Here is a 23,478-nt window from a genome sequence, read left to right on the forward strand (position 1 = left end):
GTCCCGGTTTGATGACGTTTTCAACCCGCAACTTAGTGTCACTACAAGCGGGGAACCCAGCGCGAGCGGAGGTGTCCACAGCTGCTCATCGCTGGAGCCTGGGAGGTGAGTAAAGGCTGCTGGCAAAAGGGGGGACATCTGGAGGCGGACACACACACAGCCTAGCAAACCCCAGCAGGGATCCGGCTGCCTGACCCCCCCCCCCCCCCCAAAGCCCCCCCGCATGTGAAATGCCGGGTCCTTAACCTCCTGGGCGATACAATACTAACGCCAGGGGGCGGCGCAGCACTTTTATTTTTTTAATCATGTAGCCTAGCGCTAGCTACATGATAGCTGCTGTGCAGCGGCATCCCCCCACCACCTCCGATCGCGAGGCGATCAGAGCAAACAGAAAAGAACGTGATTTCCTGTTTGGCTTCCCCCATCGCCATGGCGACGTTTGGGATGACGTAAACGACGTCAGAGGGAGTCCCGATCCACCCCTCGGCGCTGCCTGGCACCGATTGGCCAGGCTGCGCACTGGGTCTGGGGGAAGGGCGGCACGGCGGGTAGCAGCGAATCGGCACGGAGCGGCGGCAATCGGTATATACACACAGCTAGCAAAGTCCCCTTCCCTGCCTCTCCTTCTTGCGCTGCTTCCCCCTTCTGCTCATGGCCTCTGGGGGAGGCCTTTGTGACACCCCCTCCCTGTCCGTCACCCAGTACACCACGCCCCCTGGCTCCCATTGAACGGAACTGCCCCTGGGATGCAGACAGGAAATTTCAAAATAATTATTCCAAAAAGTAAAAACATGCAATGCACAAACATTTTGCAATACAATTTGCACCCAAGATGGAATCAGCATTGTACTGACCGTTTCTGCCTGTACCCATGGCCCACTATTTCCACAGACATCAGATTCGCTCAGACGTGTCGGTGTTTCGGGCAGTGCTTTTATTTTAGATAAATTTACAAATGTATAAATATATTTTCAGTGCACAGAAAGGAAGCCCAATCAGTGAACATCTCTCCCCTCCCCCAATGATGAAGTCTTATTGTCATACTGCAGGCTGAACCGGCAAGAAGAGGAGATGACGATGTTATAAGTCAGCATCGTAGTAACATCATTCACATGAAATGTCATCTCCCATCTTGCTCCTGCAGCCAGGTGTATCTTATAGTAGTTTTGGCAACCTTGGTTAATAATAATGTTCAGTTATAAGGACCACCAGAACTAACAACGAAGTTCTGAGGCATCCTACCAAATATCATTGTAGAGGCTTGTTACCCAATACAGCCACAAATCCCGCCCGCGCCAAAGTCTGTAGCAGACATCTTATCGTTTGCGCTCTCCCTTTTGTGTGCGTTTCTTCTCCTTGTCCTTGCGATCCTGTTTGGCGTGTTTGTCCTTATCCCGCTGCTGTTTGTCTTGTTCTTTTTTCTTCTGAGAGGCCTCCTTCATGGAGTCACGCTCGTGCTTCCTGGCATTGACAATGTCTTCTAAATTTGTGTTCTTGAACAATGCTGGATTACGGGTAAAGGATCAATAAAATGGAATTATGCAGGAAATAGGAACCTTTTACAGAACATATTTTGCCTCTCTATTGACTATAAACATACACCAAAGGCTCTTGGACCGCAAACCTGTGCTCAAGTCCCACCAACAGTGCTTTGTGGACAAGCACCTATAGTGCTGCCCATAATTATTCATTCCCCTGGCAAATTGACTTAAAGAGACTCTGAAGTCTCATAAAAATCATGTTTTTGTATTAAAATTCTCTTTAACATGATTGCCCTAACTAAAACGCCACATCTCCTCGGCTGAACTCGAACTAAATCCCCTGTAACTCCCCCCCCCCCCCCCCACACACAAAATCCATGCCTTACTTGGTCGTGGATTTTGCTGCCCGGGGAGGCAGAGCTTTCAGCTGCAGCTCTGCCTCCATGCGCGTCAATCTGCCCACGGATCTCCGCCCCTTTCAGTGAAGGAAGACAGAGGGGTGGGGGAGGAGGAGGAGATCCGCGCTGATAGACGCGTGGAGAGGCAGAGCTAAAGCCAAAAGCTCTGCCTCTCATGGAAGCGCTGCCCGCAATGGCCTCAATTCACTAAACTTTATCAAACACTTTATCAAACGTTTGATAATTTACCTCATGGGTAAAATCTAATTATGAATTCACTAAGGTGTTATAGATTTATTGAACATTTTATCAATAAAACATTCAATAAATCTATAACACCTTAGTGAATTAAAAATTAGATTTTACCCATGAGGTAAATGATCAAACGTTTGATAAAGTGTTTGGTAAAGCTTAGTGAATTGAGGCCAATGTGCCCGGGAAGTTTGGGGGGGATTTAGTTAGAGTACAGCATTTTTAGTTATGGCAATAATTTTAAAGAGATTGGTCTGGCGGCGGCAATACAAGGGCACAGAGGCGTGTCATTGTGCACAGTACATGCCTCTGTGTCCTATTAAAGCGGAATATAACCCTGCATTTCATCTTTGCTCTAAAACATTATTTACAACATATTATATGCAACCAGCATTCTTTTTTTTTACTAGACCAGCATTGGAAGAGTTACACACAGAGCTTGAAAGTTCCGTGCAGTGAAATGTGGACGCATCCGAAGTGTAGATAATGTTATCTTGTGTTTACTTAAATGTATCAAGTGAGGAATGTGACACATTCTCTGACTGTGCAGAAGCAGCTGGAGACAGAGAGACACTGAAAGCATGTCTGCCTGCAATACAGCAATGAATAAAATGCAAAGTCAGCTCTCAAAGCAACCTATAACTTCTAAATGAATAGTAATACTTGTGCACAAATGCAAATATGATAACCCTATGGCATATAAAAAGTAGGAAAACATGTTTGTATTGAATATTATGTCAGGGTTTTAAACCACTTTAAGATGTAATAAATCCGCCTCGGATTCTCTTTAAGATTAGAATCTGAAGAGGTGCCAGAATAGAGTAAAATATTTAAAAAACAAGTTTAACCCTCCTGGCGGTTCAATTTTTCTGCCAAATAGGCAGAAATCTTTTTTTTGTTTTGTTTCATGTAAAGCAGGCATGGGCAAACTTGGCCCTCCAGCTGTTACGGAACTACAAGTCCCACAATGCATTTGCCTTTATGAGTCATGACTGGCTGTCAGACCCCTGCAATGCATTGTGGGACTTGTAGTTCCATAACAGCTGGAGGGCCAAGTTTGCCCATGCCTGATGTAAAGCTACCAGAGTGGTAGCTACATGAAACACTACTAGAGGGCGCATGTGTCCCTCTAGTGCGATCGTGGACGGCATCAATAGCAGACAGGGGAACGCGTATATAACGCGTTCCCGTTTGGCTTCTCCTGTCGCCATGGTGTCGATCGGAATGACGTCATGGACGTCAGACGCCTCAGATCCAGCCCATAGCGCTGCCTGGAACTCATTGGTCCGGGCAGCGCAGGGCTCTGGCGGGGGGGCCCTCTTCCGCCGCTGCGTGCGGGCGATCGCCGCAAAGCGGCGGCGATCAAGCTGTGCGCGTGGCTAGCAAGGTGCTAGCTGCGCGTACAGCACTTTAAATGGGCAAAATCGCCCAACCAGGGGCTGAGATATCTTCCTGCGCGGCATAGCCCGAGCTCAGCTTGGGCTTACCGCCAGGAAGGTTAAGGACATAGGTAGTGCTAGACTTACCTCCCCAAACAGACTAAAAACAGTCAATTATCAGCAGAAAAATTCACTTTATTTATAACTCCAAAATTTGCAACGCATTTCACAGGTCTATGTCTGCTTTATCAGGCTTTAACAGGAGCAACTGTATTTTGGAATCTCGGCCAGAAGGGAGACATTTTTGCTGGCTGAGATTCCAAAACCAGTTGCAAGGCCGAGTTTGGATAGATTTCATGTTGAACTCTATTGGTAATAGGAGGAGTCAGGACAGAACCAGTTAAACGTATAACTCCAGGGGACTGTGCATCTAGGCAGTGGGGCAACCGCAGAGCTGAGAATAAACAGAAATAATGCAGAAAGGTAGCGCAGACATAATGAAGCAGCCAGTACTGCAACCAAAGGATACATTTTTCAGGGTTCTGAAAAGCAGCAGGACCAGCCGATTCCTTTTCCTCTGCTTCAGTATCATTCATTAAGGAAATACAGATCATAGTGAAGGCATTTATTAGGTCAGGAAATATATATTAAACTACTAGTAGTAGTGCTTCTATTTGTTTTCTGAAAAAAAAACTACTGCGAGGAAGAAAAACAGAAACCCTTACCAACTTAAAGAAAACCTGTAACAAGAAAAAGTTCCCCTGGGGGATACTGACCTCAGGTGGGGGAAGCCTCCAGGTCCTATCAAGGCTTCCCTTGTCCTCTTTTGTCCCACTGCGGTCTCGCTGTGCCCCTCCGAACAGCAGGGATGTAAATATTTACCTTTCCGGCACTGGCGCAGTATCCGCTCTCCACTTGGAGATAGGCGGAAATAGATCGCTGTCAGTCCGCTCTACTGCGCAGGTGCAAGTCGCCTGCGTAGTAGAGCGGACCCGATGGAGATCGAATATTCCACCTATCTCTGTGCAGCAACAGCGCCCCCCACTGGAGCCGGGAAGGTAAATATAGCAAGCCTTGTCAGGCTTGTCGAGCCAGGATTGCGGGACACTTCGGGGAAGCCAGCGCTGGACTGCCTGCAGCTACAGGGGAGGGGGAAGCCTCATTGTGACCCTGAGGCTCCCCCCTCCCTGAGGTCTCTATTCTATCCAGAGCCCTCCCTCTACGAAGGAAAGTATTAGATAATAGATGGTCATTGTATATGGGTAGGAGTGGTACAGTACTGAGGTTCCAGCTTGTGGCTATGGTGAGAAGGTTATTATATTGGGTCTCTGCTAGAGAAATAAAGCTGGTATTTATAAACCTCAATAGCTAGATGATAATAAATGTATGATTTGTAAAGTCATTTTTTCTACCCATAATGCCTGGTATAAAGGATATTCTTCTTCATCGGTGATATTGGCATACTGGGCCAGCAGAGCGGCCTTTCTCTGCTGCTCTGCCCCGGATACCTCTTTGGGCTTGACAACCATTTGTGCTTGTTTTTCCATCATGCTGGCGAGAGCTTCCACCTCATCTAAACAGAAAAGAATACATTGTTAGTCGGGAAACAGGAGTTCAGCAGGGTTGCTTTTACTGAGGAGCTACGTACTTATATCTACTTGGAATTGAAATGTAAATTAGACAGCACTGCCCGCGGTAGAGGGGTAGTCAACTTACCTGTCACGGACGGTTGCGGGGCCGCAGGCGCGTCCTGGAACCGCCCGTAAAGAAAAGAACGATCGCACTCGATTCCCTGCATCGATTGCGCTTTAGATCAATAGAACCAAGATTTGATGTGTAGTATCCCTCTGCCTAGGAACAGCTGGGGGATCTGTCTTAGCTGAAGTGAAAGCCTGGGGGGGAGGTGTTAATTAGCTTGGACATATTCCTGTGGAAGGCACAATTCCCCTTTCTGTTCTGGGAACCAGGTGACACCTAGCTGATCTCATGTAGATGTTAATTAACCAAAGGGTGATCAGGATGCCTAGGTGCAGCCAGGCAGGCTACGAATCCTCAGGAGGTCTTGACACCTTGCTCTCTGGTAAAGATCAAAGGGAAGTCAGCTGTTAGCAGCTAGAACACATCCTTAATAACCTGAGTCTCATAGCATAATCCATAACTTCCCAGATCTGTCATATTTCTGGGGTTCCTGAGATGGCAGCTTCGCCAAACGTGGGGGAAGTGTAGCATGAGTCCCGATGCTGGTTCTGAGGAAGTTTCAGAACATTCTGCGGTAAGGACTGCCAGTTAGGCAGTTTGAAAGTGCCCTGATGATACCACAGGGGTCCCACCCCTCATGTCTGGTATCAGGGCGCTGGGTAAATCGAGACAGACCTGAAAATGTTAATAAATCTGCCCTGACCTGTACGGTTCTGTGAGATAGAGCCCATATATGGGTAGATATGATTTCTGGTCCCCAGGACAAGGGGAGGGCTCATCTTCTAAGGGGGTGTGTGGCTCCCCGCCCTCACTCCCTCCTACTGAATCAGGGGCATAAGAATGGCAGAGGACCCAAACTCAGTGTCCTCCACCCTGAAAACATCTTGAACTCATCGGTGCCAGCTTGAGGATATGCTGGCATCCACCTGGTCTGAACTCTGAACTTTGATTGAAACCCAGAACTGATTTTTCCCACAAAAAGGACATCTTTCCAGGAACTAAGTATTTTTCTCCCTTCTTTTATTTTTTATACTGGCTATTACCGTTTTAATAATTGTTGATTTTAATAATTGTCTGTATATATTAATTATTTATATTGCTGTGAATAAAAGACTTCCTCCAAGTCATTCACTGTTCCGCTACCCTGCTTATCAGCACACACAGAACTGATCCCGGGTCTCTGAAGATACGCTACTGTTTGTTTGTTGTTGGCTAGACAGAATACCGTGTGTTTAACCGTTTTATTCGCAGGACTAGTCAGTCAGTAAATCGGGTCCACTGGCCCATACCAGTGGTGGTGGCAGATACCGTGGAATCGTGTGTACGTTGTAATTACCCGTGTCTCACAGGCTCCCTTCTGGGTTGTCTGCGGCTAATTCTTAACGGTTCCTGCGCATTGACTGCGACCAGAGTTCGCACGATCTGTGCGCTGGCACCGTTTAGAAGGCTAAGTGCGGTCAGCCACTAGGGCTCCTGTGACAGTTACCCATGTTAGTCGATGCGCTCCATTCATTTCCCATGACATGTTCCATGTCACTTCCATGCTGCATCCTTCAACCCGGAAACAGGTGGCATGGGAGTGACGTGGAATGTGAACGGAATCTAACATCGTCGGCGGCCACATGGGTCATTTAACCCCCCTCCTGCGGGCAGCGATGGCTAAATTCATTTTTTTTTTTAAAGATTCTATTATTTTTGAATATTATGAAAAAGATAACAAGAATAACACATTGGTCAACAATCAACTTGTACAGCAGGGTATACAAATCAAAAATATAAACAAAAAAGTTCACAAGCTGATGAATGTATAGGTAGGAGTACAGGCCCATTCTTGAAAGATATCACATTCCAAACGGACGCTACTAAACAGTATAGTCCCCCAGTACTTAGGCAATAAATAGCATTATTGTGGAATACTACAATCTCCTGAAAACATTATCATATGGCGGGAAGTCACTACCCTATGTGTATTTTATAGTAACGTCTACGGTATGGAGCTCTAACGATAATATAAGTTAGTTGGCAACTTTGGGTCCCTATTGGGAGATAAATCAAAGTGTCAAGAAATGGTGACTTAAAGGGAGTCTGAAGCGAAAAATATTTGCTACATTTACCTTTTAATTCGCTTCAGTACTCTCATCAGCGGTAAACCGCCGCATCTCCACCGAAAAACGAGGGCTGCAGGGGGGAATCTGGCCGGCTCTTCCTGGACGGGCAGAGCTCTCTGCTGTAGCTCTGCCTCTACGGATATCGCAGCAGATCGCCGCCTCTCCCCGTCCCTCTCACTCTTCCTTCACATAGAGGGGCGGGGAGAGGCGGCGATTGACGGCAGGAGAGGCGGAGCTACAGCTCAGCTCTGCCTCTCAGGGCAGCACAATCCATGACCAAGTTTGTTGTGGATGTTTGCCCCGGGATTTGGGGAGTCTGCAGCCCTCGTTTTTCATCCGAGATGCGGCAGTTTAACGCTGATGAGACTTCTGAAGCAAATTAAAAGGTAAATATAGCAACATTTTATCACTTAAAGGGAAGGTTCAGGGAGGGGATTAAAAAAATAAAAATTTCCACTTACCTGGGGCTTCCTCCAGCCCGTGGCAGGCAGGAGGTGCCCTCGCCGCCGCTCCGCAGGCTCCCGGTGGTCTCCGGTGCCTGACCCGACCTGGCCAGGCCGGCTGCCAGGTCGGGCTCTTCTGCGCTCCATTTCCTGGGACTTCTGCGTCCCACGCCGGCGCGCTGACGTCATCGGACGTCCTCCGGGCTGTACTGCGCAGGCGTAGAACTACTGCTACTACTGCGCAGTACAGCCCGGAGGACGTCCGATGACGTCAGCGCGCCGGCGTGGGACGCAGAAGTGCCGTGCCTTGGAGCGCAGAAGAGCCCGACCTGGCAGCCGGCCTGGCCAGGTCGGGTCGGGCACCGGAGACCACCGGGAGCCTGCGGAGCGGCGGCGAGGGCACCTCCTGCCTGCCACGGGCTGGAGGAAGCCCCAGGTAAGTGGAAATTGATTTTTATTTTTTTAATCCCCTCCCTGAACCTTCCCTTTAAGAGTCTCTGAGCACGGGCTATGCCGCCGGGAGGCACCGCTCAGGCCCCGCTGGGCCGATTTGCATAATTTTTTGCTACACGCAGCTAGCACTTTGCTAGCTGCGTGTAGCATCCGATCGCCGCCGCTACCCGCCGATCCGCCGCTATTCCTTGCGCCGCCCCTCCCCCAGACCCCGCGCGCTGCCTGGCCAATTAGTGCCAGGCAGCGCTGTGGGGTGGATGGGAGTCCCCTTTGACGTCGATGACGTCGGTGACGTCATCCCGCCCGTCGCCATGGCGACGGGGGAAGCCCTCCAGGAGATCCCATTCTTTGAACGGGATCTCCTGATCTCCGATCGCTGGCGGCGATCGGAGGGGCTGGGGGGATGCCGATGAGCAGCGGCTATCATGTAGCAAGACTTTGTCTCGCTACATGAAAAAAACAAAAACAAATTTTTAAAAAAAAAAAACACTACTTTGCTGCCCCCTGGCGGATTTTTTTAAACCGCCAGGAGGGTTAAAACAGACAAAGAGCTGTTGTAACTTCATTACAGTAATCTCCTAAGATCAAATATATCAAACCTACCTTATAAAACCCGTTGATTTTTTAAATCTAGCAGACCGATCAAAGAGGACAAACGACAACAAGACATGACAGAAAGAGGAGAAAAGAGAGAAAGTAGAAGAAAAACAAAAAAGTAAGACAGCAGGGCTTCAGTACATGCCCAGGAGGGGCCAGGGGAGCATCGTGCAAGGCCAAAATAGGCAAGTAAATCCCTTCACAGCAGGGGAGCAAGGCATGGGACCCCCCAGATAACACAGGAAGGATTACCTTCCACTTTGGGCTAAATTACATTTTGATTCCGAGTAGCTACGAGTACTTAGCTACTCGTTAAGAGCAACTCTAAAGGTGCGTACACACATGCGACTATAGTCGTTTGTAACGATCGTTCCCCGATCTTTACCAACGACGATCGTTACAAAAAACGAACCACCGACTATTAAGGCAAACGACGAACGAGCCAAATCGCTACAAAAGAAAGTTCTGTCTCGGCGGATTTTAACCAACGACGATCGTTTGCAAAAGTAGTACATCGTTGGAAACGATCGTTCGTACTAGGCTTGACATGCGCATGTCACTATTTCTCCATGGAACTTCTCATTTTTATGCGCAGGCGCAATAGTTGCTTTCTGTGATGTAACGTTCGTTCTAACGATCAGATCATTACACACATTTTAAAACTACCTTTACTTAGGTCGTTCTTTCATCAATTAAAAGTTCGTTCGTCGTTCTTAACGAACGATCGTTGTCGCATGTGTGTATGTAGCATAAACGTCAGCACAGCCAAATATGCTATTACTGGAAATGCCAAAAAATATGCTTCATTGGAGTTTAGGCCACCTCTGCAGACAATCCAACATGTGTACAGCGGTCCTTCATCCGTCACCCTCCATAGCAACACTTCCCTGAAGAGATCAAGTCCCGATCGCGGCAGGTGACCGTTATTTTGAGTACACGTCTTTAAAATAATTTTCCAGACTATTTATGGTTTATGTTTGCACAGGTATCTTCCATGGCTGGGATTGACTTCCTAGTGTAAATGCAACTGTATGTTTTCCCTGAAGATATTCGGCACACAGACCTTTTCTGTCTGAAACTGCCAGCATTAGGAATTTCAACCAGAGAGCTGCTTTCATTATTAGAATGAAAGTTCTCTTTCAGCCATACTTGAAATAGCATGGAATTTTTTTTTTATTTTTTTTTAAATGAACGAGGGACGCGAACAAGGCTGCTGGCGAGTGACTGAGACTGCTGCTAGGGGCTGGAGGAAACCCCTGGTGAGTAAAATCTGTTTTGTCTCCCCTCCCCCCCCCCCTCTGGTCCGGCGACCAGAATAAACAAGGAAGGCCGCAATGAGCAGCCTTCCTTGTTTTGCTTACCTCGTCGCCATAGCGACGATTGGAGTGACGTCAGCCGACGTCCTGACGTCAGCCGCCTCCGATCCAGCCCTTAGCGCTGGCCGGAACTTTTGTTCCGGCTGCGCAGGGCTCGGGCGGCTGGGGGGACCCTCTTTCGCCGCTGCTCAGCGGCGGCGATCAGGCAGCACACGCGGCTGGCAAAGTGCCGGCTGCGTGTGCTGCTTTTTATTTCGCTCAAATCGGCCCAGCAGGGCCTGAGCGGCGACCTCCGGCGGTGATGGACGTGCATAGTCGTCCATACCGCTGAGGAGGTTAAAGGATACCTTAAAGGGGATCTTCAGCCTAAACAAACATACTGTCATTAAGTTACATTAGTGATGTTAATTAAAATAGATAGGTAATATAATCTCTTGCCCACACTGCTTTAAAAGAACAGGCAAATGTTTGTGATTTCATGGGGCAGCCATCTTGTTGGTTATAAGGAGGTGACAGGGAGCATGAGACACAGTTCCAACTGTCCTGTATCCTGATCACCCCTGCCAGCTGCACGCGCTAGGCTTCAAATCTCAAAATAAAAAAATAAAAAAAATTTGCACCAAATCAGCAGAATGAGAACAACATCAGAAATCCCATCATGCTTTGCACAGCATCAGGGGGGAAATGCCCGGGCAGTTTTCTTCTGTGCAGCTAAAAATGAGGCTTGGGTAATAAAAACAAAGTTCTGATGCTGTGAACCTGTTAAAAAAACACCAAGCCTTTTCAGTTCTGCTGAGTAGATTTTTAGTCTGGAGGTTCCCTTTAAGAGCTTATTTCCAACTAGGTGCTGCAGCCGTTTCCAATTCAGTGGCACCTGTCCAGTTTTCACAGAAGCACAGCTGCTAAATAGAAGACAGTGAAATGACAGCAAGGGCCTGGGAGGACTACAGGGTGCATAAACTGGACACAACTCTGATTTATTAGCATAAACAGGGTTTGTCACTGTTCCTGCATGCTTGCCTGCCCTTGTACGTCTGTTCCCATCTGTAAAACTGCAGCTCTACCTTCCTGCTTTGCTTGTGCTGCTTCCAGTTTCTGTGCTTCAATCCACTTGGTCACGATTTCTAGACAGACATCCTCTATAGAATCTTCCTCCTAGCAACAAAGTAAAAGAGACATTTTACAATCGAACCACAACTCAGGCATGAAGAAAAGTGTGAAAAGACAAAAGTGTATTTGTTGAAGCCCAACTTAAGTCTAGATTTAGCTGTAAGCGCATTTACGGAATTTAGTATACAGCAGAGGATGATGTTTTTAATTTCCTCCTTTATTGCACTGCAGATAATGGTACGTTAGCCCACCACTGTGTTGGACACCTTCAGGTTTTGTCCCTGACACTAAGGTGCCCACCGGAGACCCCATAAAATGTTAAACAATTTGGCCAACAACATAGTCCCTTACGTTATTGAAGTAAACCTGAGACAAGGGGGGGGGGGGGGGGGGGGGGGACACTTACTACTTTACTTACCTGGGCTTCCTTCAGCTCCCAGTATCCCAGTAGTCTTACAGGTCTCTTGGTTTCCTCCCGGTCCCCTACTCCCCGCCCCCTCCCCCCCAAAAAAGTCACCAATAGCGGGCTGTACATGCATTTCCTTGGTCATGCTCCCATCGCCAGGAAAATCTAGTTATGTAGAATAAGTATTCAGCAGAGAGTTACTGAGTGGTAGGGGGTGGGTAGGCCATCTTGGAGAGGTGGGGTTTGAAAGCTTGCCTCCAACACATTTAGAGCTGGTGCACACCTAGAGCGCTTCTGAGCGCTTTTAAAAACACCACCAATTCGAAAAGCGCTTGGCTAATGTACAGGTCCTTTTAAAAATTAGCATATTGTGATAGTTCATTATTTTCTGTAATGTACTGATAAACATTAGACTTTCATATATTTTTGATTCATTGCACACAACTGAAGTAGTTCAAGCCTTTTATTGTTTTAATATTGATGATTTTGGCATACAGCTCATGAAAACCCAAATTTCCTATCTCAAATGGTTAATTTGCATATATTCAGCAGTGATGCACTGGGAGACATCTCAAGCTCACTCTAACCTGAATTATCGCAAATTCTTTCTGTTTTAGGAAAGCAAACTTTTGTTTTTCTTAACATCTTAGTAAGGGGGCTTTTAAGACCATTGTAGTCCCTTACACACCCCAATGAGTTCTGGGTCACCATGAGCTTGCTGGTTAGTCTGTTCCTCTCAAAAAATTAGCATATTTCATCCGACCAATAAAAGAAGTGTTTTTAAAACAAAAAAAGTCAACCTTCAAATAATTATGTTCAGTTATGCACTCAATGCTTGGCCGGGAATCCTTTTGCAGAAATGACTGCTTCAATGCGGCGTGGCATGGAGGCAATCAGCTTGTGGCACTGCTCAGGTGTTATGGAGGCCCAGGATGCTTCCATAGCGGCCTTAAGCTCATCCAGAGTGTTGGGTCTTGCGTCTCTCAACTTTCTCTTCACAATATCCCACAGATTCTCTATGGGGTTCAGGTCAGGAGAGTTGGCAGGCCAATTGAGCACAGTAATACCATGGTCAGTAAACCATTTGCCAGTGGTTTTGGCACTGTGAGCAGGTGCCAGGTCGTGCTGAAAAATGAAATCTTCATCTCCATAAAGCTTTTCAGCAGATGGAAGCATGAAGTGCTCCAAAATCTCCTGATAGCTAGCTGCATTGACCCTGCCCTTGATAAAACACAGTGGACCAACACCAGCAGCTGACATGGCACCCCAGACCATCACTGACTGTGGGTACTTGACACTGGACTTCAGGCATTTTGGCATTTCCCTCTCCCCAGTCTTCCTCCAGACTCTGGCACCTTGAATTCCAAATGACATGCAAAAGTTGCTTTCATCCGAAAAATACTTTGGAGCACTGAGCAACAGTCCAGTGCTGCTTCTCTGTAGCCCAGGTCAGGCGCTTCTGCCACTGTTTCTGGTTCAAAAGTGGCTTGACCTGGGGAATGCAGCACCTGTACCCCATTTCCTGCACACGCCTGTACACGGTGGTTCCGGATGTTTTTACTCCAGACTCAGTCCACTGCTTCTGCAGGTCCCCCAAGGTCTGGAATCGGTCCTTCTCCACAATCTTTCTCAGGCTCCGGTCACCTCTTCTCGTTATGCAGCGGTTTCTGCCACACTTTTTCCTTCCCACAGACTTCCCACTGAGGTGCCTTGATACAGCACTCTGGGAACAGCCTATTCGTTCAGAAATTTCTTTCGGTGTCTTACTTGAGGGTGGCAATGATGGCCTTCTGGACAGCAGTCAGGTCGGCAGTCTTACCCATGATTGCGGTTTTGAGTAATGAACCAGGCTGGGAGTTTTTAAAAGCCTCAGGAATCTTTTGCAGGTGTTTAGAGTTAATTAGTTGATTCAGATGATTAGGTTACTAACTCATTTAGAGAACCTTTTCATGATATGCTAATTTTTTGAGATAGGAAATTTGGGTTTTCATGAGCTGTATGCCAAAATCATCAATATTAAAACAATAAAAGGCTTGAACTACTTCAGTTGTGTGTAATGAACCTAAAATATATGAAAGTCTAATGTTTCTCAGTCAGTACATTACAGAAAATAATGAACTTTATCACAATATGCTATTTTTTTTTTAAAAGGACCTGTAATTGAATGGGATGGATCACACCCAAACGCGGGTCCTGCAGTATTTCAGCTGATTCAGCCTCAATGTTAAGTAAAGGAAAGTGAAAAAAAAAAATCGCTCTGAAAAGCACTAGATCAGAGCGATTTTCCAAGCATTTTTGTTACAGAAACTGTTCAGTTACAGCTTTACTGTAACAAAAACAGAAATCTACTACAGCAAAATGTTTCAAACATCGCTAGGCACGTGCCTAGAAAAATCACTTCAAAAAGCGCTGTTTGTGATTACGCTGGCGCTTTTTGGTGTGCACTGGCCCTCAAAACCCACCTCTTCAAGATGGCCTACCTTCCACACAGTAACTTTCTACTGAATATTTATTCTACAGCCGTACCTAGTGCGTCCATCTCCCTCCCCTTAGATAGTAAGCCTTTGGCTGGGTCGTCCCCTCCGTAGAGTATTCGACATGATTGTGTGCCCACCATTGTGCTCTTTTTTTCTTACTTGAAGTATTGGACTTACCGAACCAGCCCAAATCTGCATGAACTTTGTTTTTATGTTGTATAACCTTGTTATGTTACATCCACCATCCTTTGTACCATTGTCTGTATTTATTTTCTAGCGCTGCGTAATGTTGGTGCTTTATAAATTCAATAAATAATAATAATAGCCCGTGACTGGTCCATTCGGTGAGCTTTTGGACAGTCACAGTAACACAGCGGAGCAGACTGGGAGAAAACCGAGAGACCTCGAGGAAGTCTCAGGTCACTTAAGGTGCGTACACACGTCAGATTTTTCCAAACGACCGGTCGTTTGGACGTCATATCGGGCGTGTGTACAGGTGGTCATTCGGCTGATAAGACTAGTTCTGACAGATGCGCTTGGCGGATCGGTCAAATCCAGTCTTATCAGCTGAATGACCGTTTGTACACACGCCAGATATCACATCCAATTTGACATTGAATCTTCCTATATCCAGTGACAAACGCATAGTAGGAAGGTTAAGGGTTAGGGAAAGGGATAGTAAAGTCTACGGGAAGTAGGTTAGCTCGACGGTGTAAGTTAATTCATTGGAGCACCGATCGTTTGGAAAAATCCAACGTGTGTATGTACCTTTAAATATAACTTTTCATTGATTCAATGCGCAATGTAACATGTCAAATAAATATGGCTAAAATCTAAACAACACCAGCTAGTCCAGGCATGGGCAAACTCGGCCCTCCAGCTGTTACGGAACTACAAGTCCCACAATGCATTTGCCTTTATGAGTCATGACTGTGGCTGTCAGAATCCTGCAATGCATTGTGGGACTTGTAGTTCCTCAACAGCTGGAGGGCCAAGTTTGCCCATGCCTGAGCTAGTCACTGTGACTCAGGCCAGTCATGTGACATTTGCCAGTTGAGAAAGCATGCTGGGAGATGTAGTTCCTCAGCAGGTTGGGGAAGTTACTGAGAGAGGTCAGGGCAGCTCGGGAGAAGTCACAGAGCACAGTGCAGGCGGCTGCTGTCACTGCCGCCCCCCCATCACACCCTGCAGCCCGCATATCCCACCAGGAAGGCGGCCAGGATCCCCAGGAGCGCCTCGTCCCTCTCCTCCGGGCTCTCCTCCTCCCGAAGCACCCCCTGGATATACGCCGGGTACACCTCGGGGTCCATCCCCAGCGCCTCCAGCCGCTGCTCCAGCCAAGCCCCGAATCCCCCGGCCGCCACCTGCTCGCTGGGCGCCGCCATCTTCCAGCCGGGCTGGCCTGTTCTGCGCATGCGCGTCTGTCTCTGGGCTGGCCTATTCTGCGCATGCGCGGCTAGCTCTGAGCTCAGGGCTGTCCTGCGCATGCGCGTCTGGCTCCGGGCTGGCCTCTTCTGCGCATGCGCGGCCGGCGCTCCGCTATGCGAGGTGGTTTGTCCTCTGCAGCTCGCCGTCCAGAGTGCAGGCGGGAGCGGCGCAGTTTGAACGAGAAGAGAGGAGGAGAGATAAGAGATGTGAGGAGACTGGAGAGGAGGAGGGGGAGCTGCTGCAGGGAGTCGGTGCTGGAGCTGCGGCTGGCTGTGCGGAGGTGAGCCCTGCCTGCTGCATGATACATGATACAATGTAACAACCCTACATCTTACATTGTTACTGTTACTGCTGGGAGGGGGGAGAGGACACTGAGGTGTAGCGGCCTCAGGAGATGTATAGTGACGGGCAGGCCTGGATTTACCTGACAGATGTCCTGGCACCTTAGACTCCGCCCTCCATGAACCTACAAACCCCCACCGAAATGCGCTGGCTGAAGTACCCTCAATGTTTAAGAAACCCTGTAAGGAAGAAAACCTCCCCCGGGGGGTACTCACCTCGAGTGGAGGAAGCCTCCGGATCCTATCGAGGCTTCCCTCGTCCTCCTCAGTCCCACGGCGGTCTCACTGTGCCCCTCCGAACAGCCGGGATGTAAATATTTACCTATCCGGCTTTAACGCAGGCGCAGTATCGGCTCGTAGATAGGTGGAAATAGCCGATCGCTGTCGGGCCGCTCTACTGCGCAGGTGCAAGTCTCCTGCACAAGTCTCCTACGTAGTAGAGCGGACCCGACAGAGATCGGCTATTTATGACTATCTACGTGCTGATGGCCGCAACAGCGCCCCCGCTGGAGCCAGCAGAGGTAAATCAGCACTTGTCAGGCTTGTCAAGGGAGGATTGCGGGAGACTTCGGGGGAGCCAGCGCTGGACTGCCTGCAGCTACCGGGGAGGGGGAAGCCTCATTGGGACCCTGAGGCTTTCCCCTCTCGAGGTGAGTACCCCCCAGAGGAACTTTTTTTTTGTTACAGGGTCTCTAAATAGCTAGAGGCAGGGCCGAGGTAGAGGCGAGAGAGGCTGCAGCCTCAGGGTGCAGTGTAGGAGGGGGCGCAGGATGAGGCAGAGGCGAGAGAGGCTCCAGCCTCAGGGCGCAGTGTAGGAGGGGCGCAGGATGAGGCAGAGGCGAGAGAGACTCCAGCCTCAGGGCGCAGTGTAGGAGGGGGTGCATGGCAGAGGCGAGAGAGGCTCCAGCCTCAGGGCGCAGGGTAGAAGGGGACGCAGGGCCGAGGCAGAGGGGCTCCACCCACAGGGCACAGTGTTGTAGGGGTGCAGGACCAGGCAGAGAGGCTCCAGCCTCAGGGCGCAGTGTAGGAGGGGTGCAGGACCGAGGCAGAGGCGAGGGAGGCTCCAACCTCAGGGCGCAGTGTAGAAGGGGGCGCAGCGTAGAAGGGGGCGCAGGATGAGGCAGAGGCGAGAGAGGCTCCAGCCTCAGGGCGCAGTGTAGGAGGGGCGCAGGATGAGGCAGAGGCGAGAGAGACTCCAGCCTCAGGGCGCAGTGTAGGAGGGGGTGCATGGCAGAGGCGAGAGAGGCTCCAGCCTCAGGGCGCAGGGTAGAAGGGGACGCAGGGCCGAGGCAGAGGGGCTCCACCCACAGGGCACAGTGTTGTAGGGGTGCAGGACCAGGCAGAGAGGCTCCAGCCTCAGGGCGCAGTGTAGGAGGGGTGCAGGGCAGAGGCGAGGGAGGCTCCAACCTCAGGGCGCAGTGTAGAAGGGGGCGCAGCGTAGAAGGGGGTGCAGGGCAGAGGCAAGAGAGGCTCCAACCTCAGGGCGCAGTGTAGGAGGGGGTGCAGGGCTGGGCAAAGGTGTGAGATGCTCCAGCCTCAGCTATCATTTCCCTGTTGTGTTTGAAGCAGAGAGAAATAAGCAGAGGGGCTGCATGGCAGTGAGTGCAAGCCAGATAACTAGAGATTAAGGTGTTGGGGGCCCTGGGGCGCCTCTTAATCTAATAGCAATCAGTGTGTGACAGCTGGGGTGGGTGAGATGGAGGGGCGCACTTTGGTGTCTCAGCCTTGGGTGCTGGAGGACCTTGTCCCGGCTCTGGATAGAGGTCCCAAAGTATTAGGTAGCTAGAAGAACCTCAGTATTAAAGAGAATCTGTACTCTAAAATTCTTACAATAAAAAGCATACCATTCTATTCATCATGTTTTCCTGGGCCCCTCTGTGCTGTTTCTGCCACTCTCTGCTGCAATCCTGGCTTGTAATTGCCAGTTTTAGGCAGTGTTTACAAACAAAAGACATGGCTGCTAACAGCCTGTGATAGGCTGAGAGGAGCTCAGTCTGTGACTCACACAAAGCTGCAGGGGGCGTGCAGAGGGTGTGTATAGCTTCTATCCTATCACAGCAGAGCAGCACATTCCTGCCTGAGTGCCTGAGCCTGACAAAGCCGTCAGAGGAAAGAAGATTAGATCTTATAACAGAGATAATACAGCCACTGTGCAACTAGGAAAGGCTGCAGTAAGACAGACCACATTAGAACAGGTATAGGAACTTATAGGATAGAAGAAATAAGGCTGAACATTTTGTTACAGAGTCTCTTTAAGTAGCTAGAGGTTCCCCTGACTGAAGGAAGATCTGGTCAGTGGAATGCAGAGACCCGGGTGAGTAACCTCCCATTTACACTCTCATCAGGACTCTGCATAGGGAAGGAGGGAGGGTGATACTCGGGTAGGGGAGTGAGCCGCCTTTCCATCATCAGGCGCCTGTAGGCATGTGCCTACTGTGCCTTATGGTAAATCCAGCCCTGGTGATGGGAAAATGCATTGAGCGTTACAAAGACCTGAATTACAGTACAGTGAACAGGGAGAAGCACAGGTAAAGCTTTAGGTATTGATATAGTAACCAGGGGAGAAGCATTGGGAATAAGGAATAGCAGCCAGAGAAGAAGAAATGGGAAGACTGAGGTATAGTGACCAGAAAAGAATCATTGGGGAGTCTGGGCTACTGTAGTGACTGCCCAGAAGTACAGTGAGGAGGCAGGGGCTGGCCAGAAGTACAGTGAGGAGGCAGGCGCTGGCCAGAAGTACAGTGAGGAGGCAGGGGCTGGCCAGAAGTACAGTGAGGAGGCAGGGGCTGGCCAGGAGAACAGTGAGGGGGCAGGCGCTGGCCAGGAGTACAGTGAGGGGGCAGGGGCTGGCCAGAAGTACAGTGAGGAGGCAGGCGCTGGCCAGGAGTACAGTGAGGAGGCAGGCGCTGGCCAGGAGTACAGTGAGGAGGCAGGCGCTGACCAGAAGTACAGTGAGGAGGCAGGGGCTGGCCAGAAGTACAGTGAGGAGGCAGGCGCTGGCCAGGAGTACAGTGAGGAGGCAGGCGCTGGCCAGGAGCGCAGTGAGGGGGCAGGCGCCGGCCAGGAGCGCAGTGAGGGGGCAGGCGCCTGCCAGGAGCGCAGTGAGGGGGCAGGCGCCTGCCAGGAGCGCAGTGAGGGGGCAGGCGCCTGCCAGGAGCGCAGTGAGGGGGCAGGCGCCGGCCAGGAGCGCAGTGAGGGGGCAGGCGCCGGCCAGGAGCGCAGTGAGGGGGCAGGCGCCGGCCAGGAGCGCAGTGAGGGGGCAGGCGCCGGCCAGGAGCGCAGTGAGGGGGCAGGCGCCGGCCAGGAGCGCAGTGAGGGGGCAGGCGCCTGCCAGGAGCACAGTGAGGGGGCAGGCGCCTGCCAGGAGCACAGTGAGGGGGCAGGCGCCTGCCAGGAGCGCAGTGAGGGGGCAGGCGCCTGCCAGGAGGGCAGTGAGGGGGCAGGCGCCTGCCAGGAGGGCAGTGAGGGGGCAGGCGCCTGCCAGGAGGGCAGTGAGGGGGCAGGCGCCTGCCAGGAGGGCAGTGAGGGGGCAGGCGCCTGCCAGGAGGGCAGTGAGGGGGCAGGCGCCTGCCAGGAGGGCAGTGAGGGGGCAGGCGCCTGCCAGGAGCGCAGTGAGGGGGCAGGCGCCTGCCAGGAGCGCAGTGAGGGGGCAGGCGCCTGCCAGGAGCGCAGTGAGGGGGCAGGCGCTGGCCAGGAGCGCAGTGAGGGGGCAGGCGCCGGCCAGGAGCAGTGGTGGGGCAGGACATGTAGGGACTTGGTAGGAGATTGTTGATGCAAACAACAACCCAGTAGATGCAAGAAACATGGCCTTTATGCTGATTACAATTTTTGTAAAGATTATCCTAAACCCAAAAAGCAAGTATGTGTTCTGTGAATATTTTATATTGGGTAGTGTAGGATAATTGAAGAGGTTATTCCAATAGTGAATTTGTGCTTGAGTTTAGTAATTTTGTATACTAATTTCTTTCTTATATAGATGCTATGGCTGCACTGATCCCTGCTCCATCTGGTAAGTCCCCTATAAATGTGAATTATTGCAGTGGCTTTGCAGTTTCCCAACATTATTTGCACTTCTTCTCCCCTCCTCCCCACAGCAGGTAAATTGTCCAAACTTACAAAAATTAATGAAGCCCAGGTGTGTTTTTTTTAACCCCTAAATAATGGTTATGTGCCCTGTGACCAACCTTTCAGCACAGGTGAATACAACTGTTGTTAGGGGGCTCTCTTTATGGAGGTGCGGACACACGTCGGACTGACACAAGCTACCAGTCGTCAGACCCGCCTGCGGAGCGGACATTCTGACGACGGTTTCCGCGTGTGTACAGTCTGCTCGCCAATAAGGCTGTTTTTGACCGCTGTCTCGATACCGGCGCAAAAATGAGCCGTGTATGCCCAGCATAATACTTTTAGCCATTGACCCTGAGCAAGCATGCTACAAATCAGATGTTTGGCTGGATAAGCAACATGCTTGTTTCAGGTGTGTGATTTGATGCCTAGTACACACACCATTCAATTTTCTGTAATGCTGGGTACACACTGAGATTTTCTGGTCGATTTACTGTCAGATCGATTATTTCCAACATGTCCGATTTGCTTTTCGATCGATTTCCGTGCACTTTAATAGGAAATCGATCGAAAAGCAAATCGAACATGTTGGAAATAATCGATCTGACAGTAAATCGACCAGAAAATCTCATAGTGTGTACCCAGCATAAGATTTACCTGCCAGATAATTTCCAACATGTTGGACGTTATCTATCTAACCATCTACCTGCCGAGCAATTAGGCATTGTTCTACTCAGCAGGAGATAAACAGAAGACAATGCACCAGAGATAATGGCCAGTCTCTCCCTGTACTTTACAGAAAATAATCAGAACACAGAAAATCTAACAGAAAAATCATATGGTGTATTCCCAGTATTAAGGGGCCCATACACTCAGCCGATTTTTGATCGATCAAAATCGATCGGTCGATTGCAAATTGATTTGCGGACAATTTCAATCGATCTGGCAGGCTGGAAAATTTAGGTCGTTCTGTTGAGATTGCTTATCATTTTGCATTGGCCCTAATGGAAATCTGATGGCAAAAAAAATGCCATCAGATCGATTTTCTGTAGATTTCAAACTGAAATCTATTAGAAATCTGTTCCTAGTGAAAAATGTCTGGCGATCTATCTGCTGCTAATCTAACGAGTGTATGGCCACCTTTAGACTAGACCTTTAAGGTGGCCATACACTGGCCCGATTCGCCGCCATTTCGACAGCAGATTCGATCACTGGGATCGAATCTGCTGCCAATCGTTCGCGCTACATGCCGAATTTCGATCCTTTTCGTCCGATCCCGTTGATCGCTCCGTGCGGAAAATTAGCGTCGATCGCCCGCGGGTAGGGAGCGCGTCGCTAGTGGCGTTCGAGTGCCCGACGACCGACGCAATAGAGCCGCATACATTACCTGCTCCACCAGCACGTCTACGCCCGGTCACCGCTGCGCCGTGTCCGCTCTGGTCTCCGGCATGCTTCAGTTCCTCCGGCCGCACTCTACTGTTTAAACTTCCTGCCGGGCAGGAAGAAGTAAAGCATGCCGGGGCCGGAGACCAGAGCGGAGACGGAGCAGCGGTGACCGGGGGACTGGAGTCGCGCCGGCGGAGCAGGTAATGTATGCGGGATGGGGGGAGCGGCGGCAGCACCACCACCACAACAGATTGTGAACGGTTTCAGGCTGAAATCGGTTCACAATCTGTTTGCAGTAAAGGTAGCCATATGATCCCTCTCTGATCAGATTCGATCAGATAGGGATCTGTCAGTTGGTCGAATCTGATGGCAAATCGACCAGTGTATGGCTACCTTTAGACATCAGGCGACTTGGCAGCCGATTGACCATCTAATTCGATTATAATCGAATTGGATGAAAATCGTTGCTGCCAAGTGCATGCCCGACCGACAAAGCGACCAATTTCGGGACAGAAATTCATCGCTTTGTCTATTGCGCATGCTGCAAGATGTCGGGCTGAAGTGGCTTGGTCGGGGGGGGGGGGGGGGTGGCGGTACAGCGGCGATTTCTGAGCGAACGACAAGACGACGAAAACCCCCGCCGCAATGTATAAATGTGCTGCCTGTGTGCATTTATACATTACCTGTCCTATAGCAGCCTCCACGCGGTGTCCAGTAACCTCCAGGCGGTATTCCGTATGCGCAACTGGCGCATACTATCTGATGTTGGCGCATAGCGTCAGATGCTAGGCACCAGCAGCGTGTACGGATAGCCGCCCGGAGGGTACAGGACAACCACCGAGGCTGCTACAGGACAGGTAACATAAATGTACACGGGCAGCACATTTATACATGGGGGGGGGGGGGGGGGGGCAGCGGCGGTACAGACGCGACGGGCTCAGGCGATTCCCTGAAGATTTCATGCTGAAATCGGACGGGAATCGGCCTGTAGTATATGGGCAGAATTGACAAGAGACAAATGGATCTCTAATCAGATACAATTAGAGATAAAAATAGTCTCTTTGTCGAATCTGTCCATAATCTTTAGTTCTATGGGCAGCTTAAGGAGTTGGAGCAATTTTTGGTGCCTGGAGCTGGAGTCAGTGGTTTCATAAACTGAGGATTCATATGATTTTTGTACTGACTACACCAGTGGTCCTCAAACTAATGCCCGCGGGCAGAATGCGCCCCCCTGAGGCTTTTTTACCGGCACCCCATACACAATGTATTACTTATAGGTGCGGTCAGCTACATCTTTAAATATTGGTGGTCCGCATATAGAATAGCAGTGCTGGCACCACCCATCCACATGGAAGCCAGAAAGCAGTCATTAGCTGGTTTCCAATCAAATTCCACATCAGGTGACGCTGCTGTCCAATGCAGGTTGTCACCTGGGCATGCTTCACTGTCTGGCCCGCAAAGACATCTACATCATCTTATGTATACTCCGGCCCCCCAGCAGTCTGAAGTATGTTGACCCCGGCCCTCCACCCAAAATGTTTGGGGACTCCTCGACTCCACAGTCTGGGTGGGGAAGAGGTTGATACCCCAACTGCTAGCAATATATATTGTGCTGCGCTATGGTTCCACCAAGAATCTTGATAAGAGTCCACACTGATTCTGGGAGACCCTCCTCCTCTCAACACTCTACCCAGGACTCCTCTCTCAACACTCTACCCAGGACTCCTCTCTCAACACTCTACCCAGGACTCCTCTCTCAACACTCTACCCAGGACTCCTCTCTCAACACTCTACCCAGGACTCCTCTCTCAACACTCTACCCAGGACTCCTCTCTCAACACTCTACCCAGGACTCCTCTCTCAACACTCTACCCAGGACTCCTCTCTCAACACTCTACCCAGGACTCCTCTCTCAACACTCTACCCAGGACTCCTCTCTCAACACTCTACCCAGGACTCCTCTCTCAACACTCTACCCAGGACTCCTCTCTCAACACTCTACCCAGGACTCCTCTCTCAACACTCTACCCAGGACTCCTCTCTCTCTCAACACTCTACCCAGGACTCCTCTCTCTCTCTCAACACTCTACCCAGGACTCCTCTCTCTCTCTCAACACTCTACCCAGGACTCCACTCTCTC

The 23,478-nt window shown here is 50.0% G+C and overlaps 2 protein-coding genes across 2 annotated transcripts in view; one reads left to right on the top strand and one right to left on the bottom strand.

The window, feature by feature from the left end:
• Nucleotides 1-915: 915 nt before the first annotated feature.
• CCDC43 (coiled-coil domain containing 43) lies at nucleotides 916-15,548 on the bottom strand. Its single transcript, XM_068264137.1, has 5 exons — nucleotides 15,324-15,548; nucleotides 11,190-11,280; nucleotides 4,948-5,083; nucleotides 4,040-4,095; nucleotides 916-1,504 (listed from the first exon to the last, which is right to left on the bottom strand). Exons 1-5 carry the CDS (start codon nucleotides 15,531-15,533, stop codon nucleotides 1,317-1,319), a joined length of 681 nt encoding a protein of 226 aa, XP_068120238.1. The 5' UTR covers nucleotides 15,534-15,548; the 3' UTR covers nucleotides 916-1,316.
• A 182-nt stretch (nucleotides 15,549-15,730) lies between these two features.
• The window catches only part of DBF4B (DBF4B-CDC7 kinase regulatory subunit), a 103,381-nt gene continuing 95,633 nt past the window's right edge, over nucleotides 15,731-23,478 (top strand). Inside the window, exons 1-2 of the mRNA XM_068262643.1 lie at nucleotides 15,731-15,826; nucleotides 19,864-19,896. Coding sequence (XP_068118744.1) covers nucleotides 19,869-19,896 — 28 coding nt within the window. The 5' untranslated portion in view covers nucleotides 15,731-15,826; nucleotides 19,864-19,868. The remainder of the gene's footprint in view (nucleotides 15,827-19,863; nucleotides 19,897-23,478) is intronic.

Source organism: Hyperolius riggenbachi, chromosome 12, assembly GCF_040937935.1.
Source record: "Hyperolius riggenbachi isolate aHypRig1 chromosome 12, aHypRig1.pri, whole genome shotgun sequence".
Classification (NCBI taxonomy): Eukaryota; Metazoa; Chordata; class Amphibia; order Anura; family Hyperoliidae; genus Hyperolius; species Hyperolius riggenbachi.

Coding starts and splice junctions, on each gene's coding strand:
- CCDC43 (XM_068264137.1), bottom strand. CDS start 15,533: ATGCGCAGAACAGGCCAGCCCGGCTGGAAGATGGCGGCGCCCAGCGAG. Junction 11,281..15,323: donor GGATCCTGGCCGCCTTCCTG/GTGGGATATGCG, acceptor CTTTGTTGCTAG/GAGGAAGATTCTATAGAGGA. Junction 5,084..11,189: donor AGCACAAGCAAAGCAGGAAG/GTAGAGCTGCAG, acceptor TTTTCTGTTTAG/ATGAGGTGGAAGCTCTCGCC.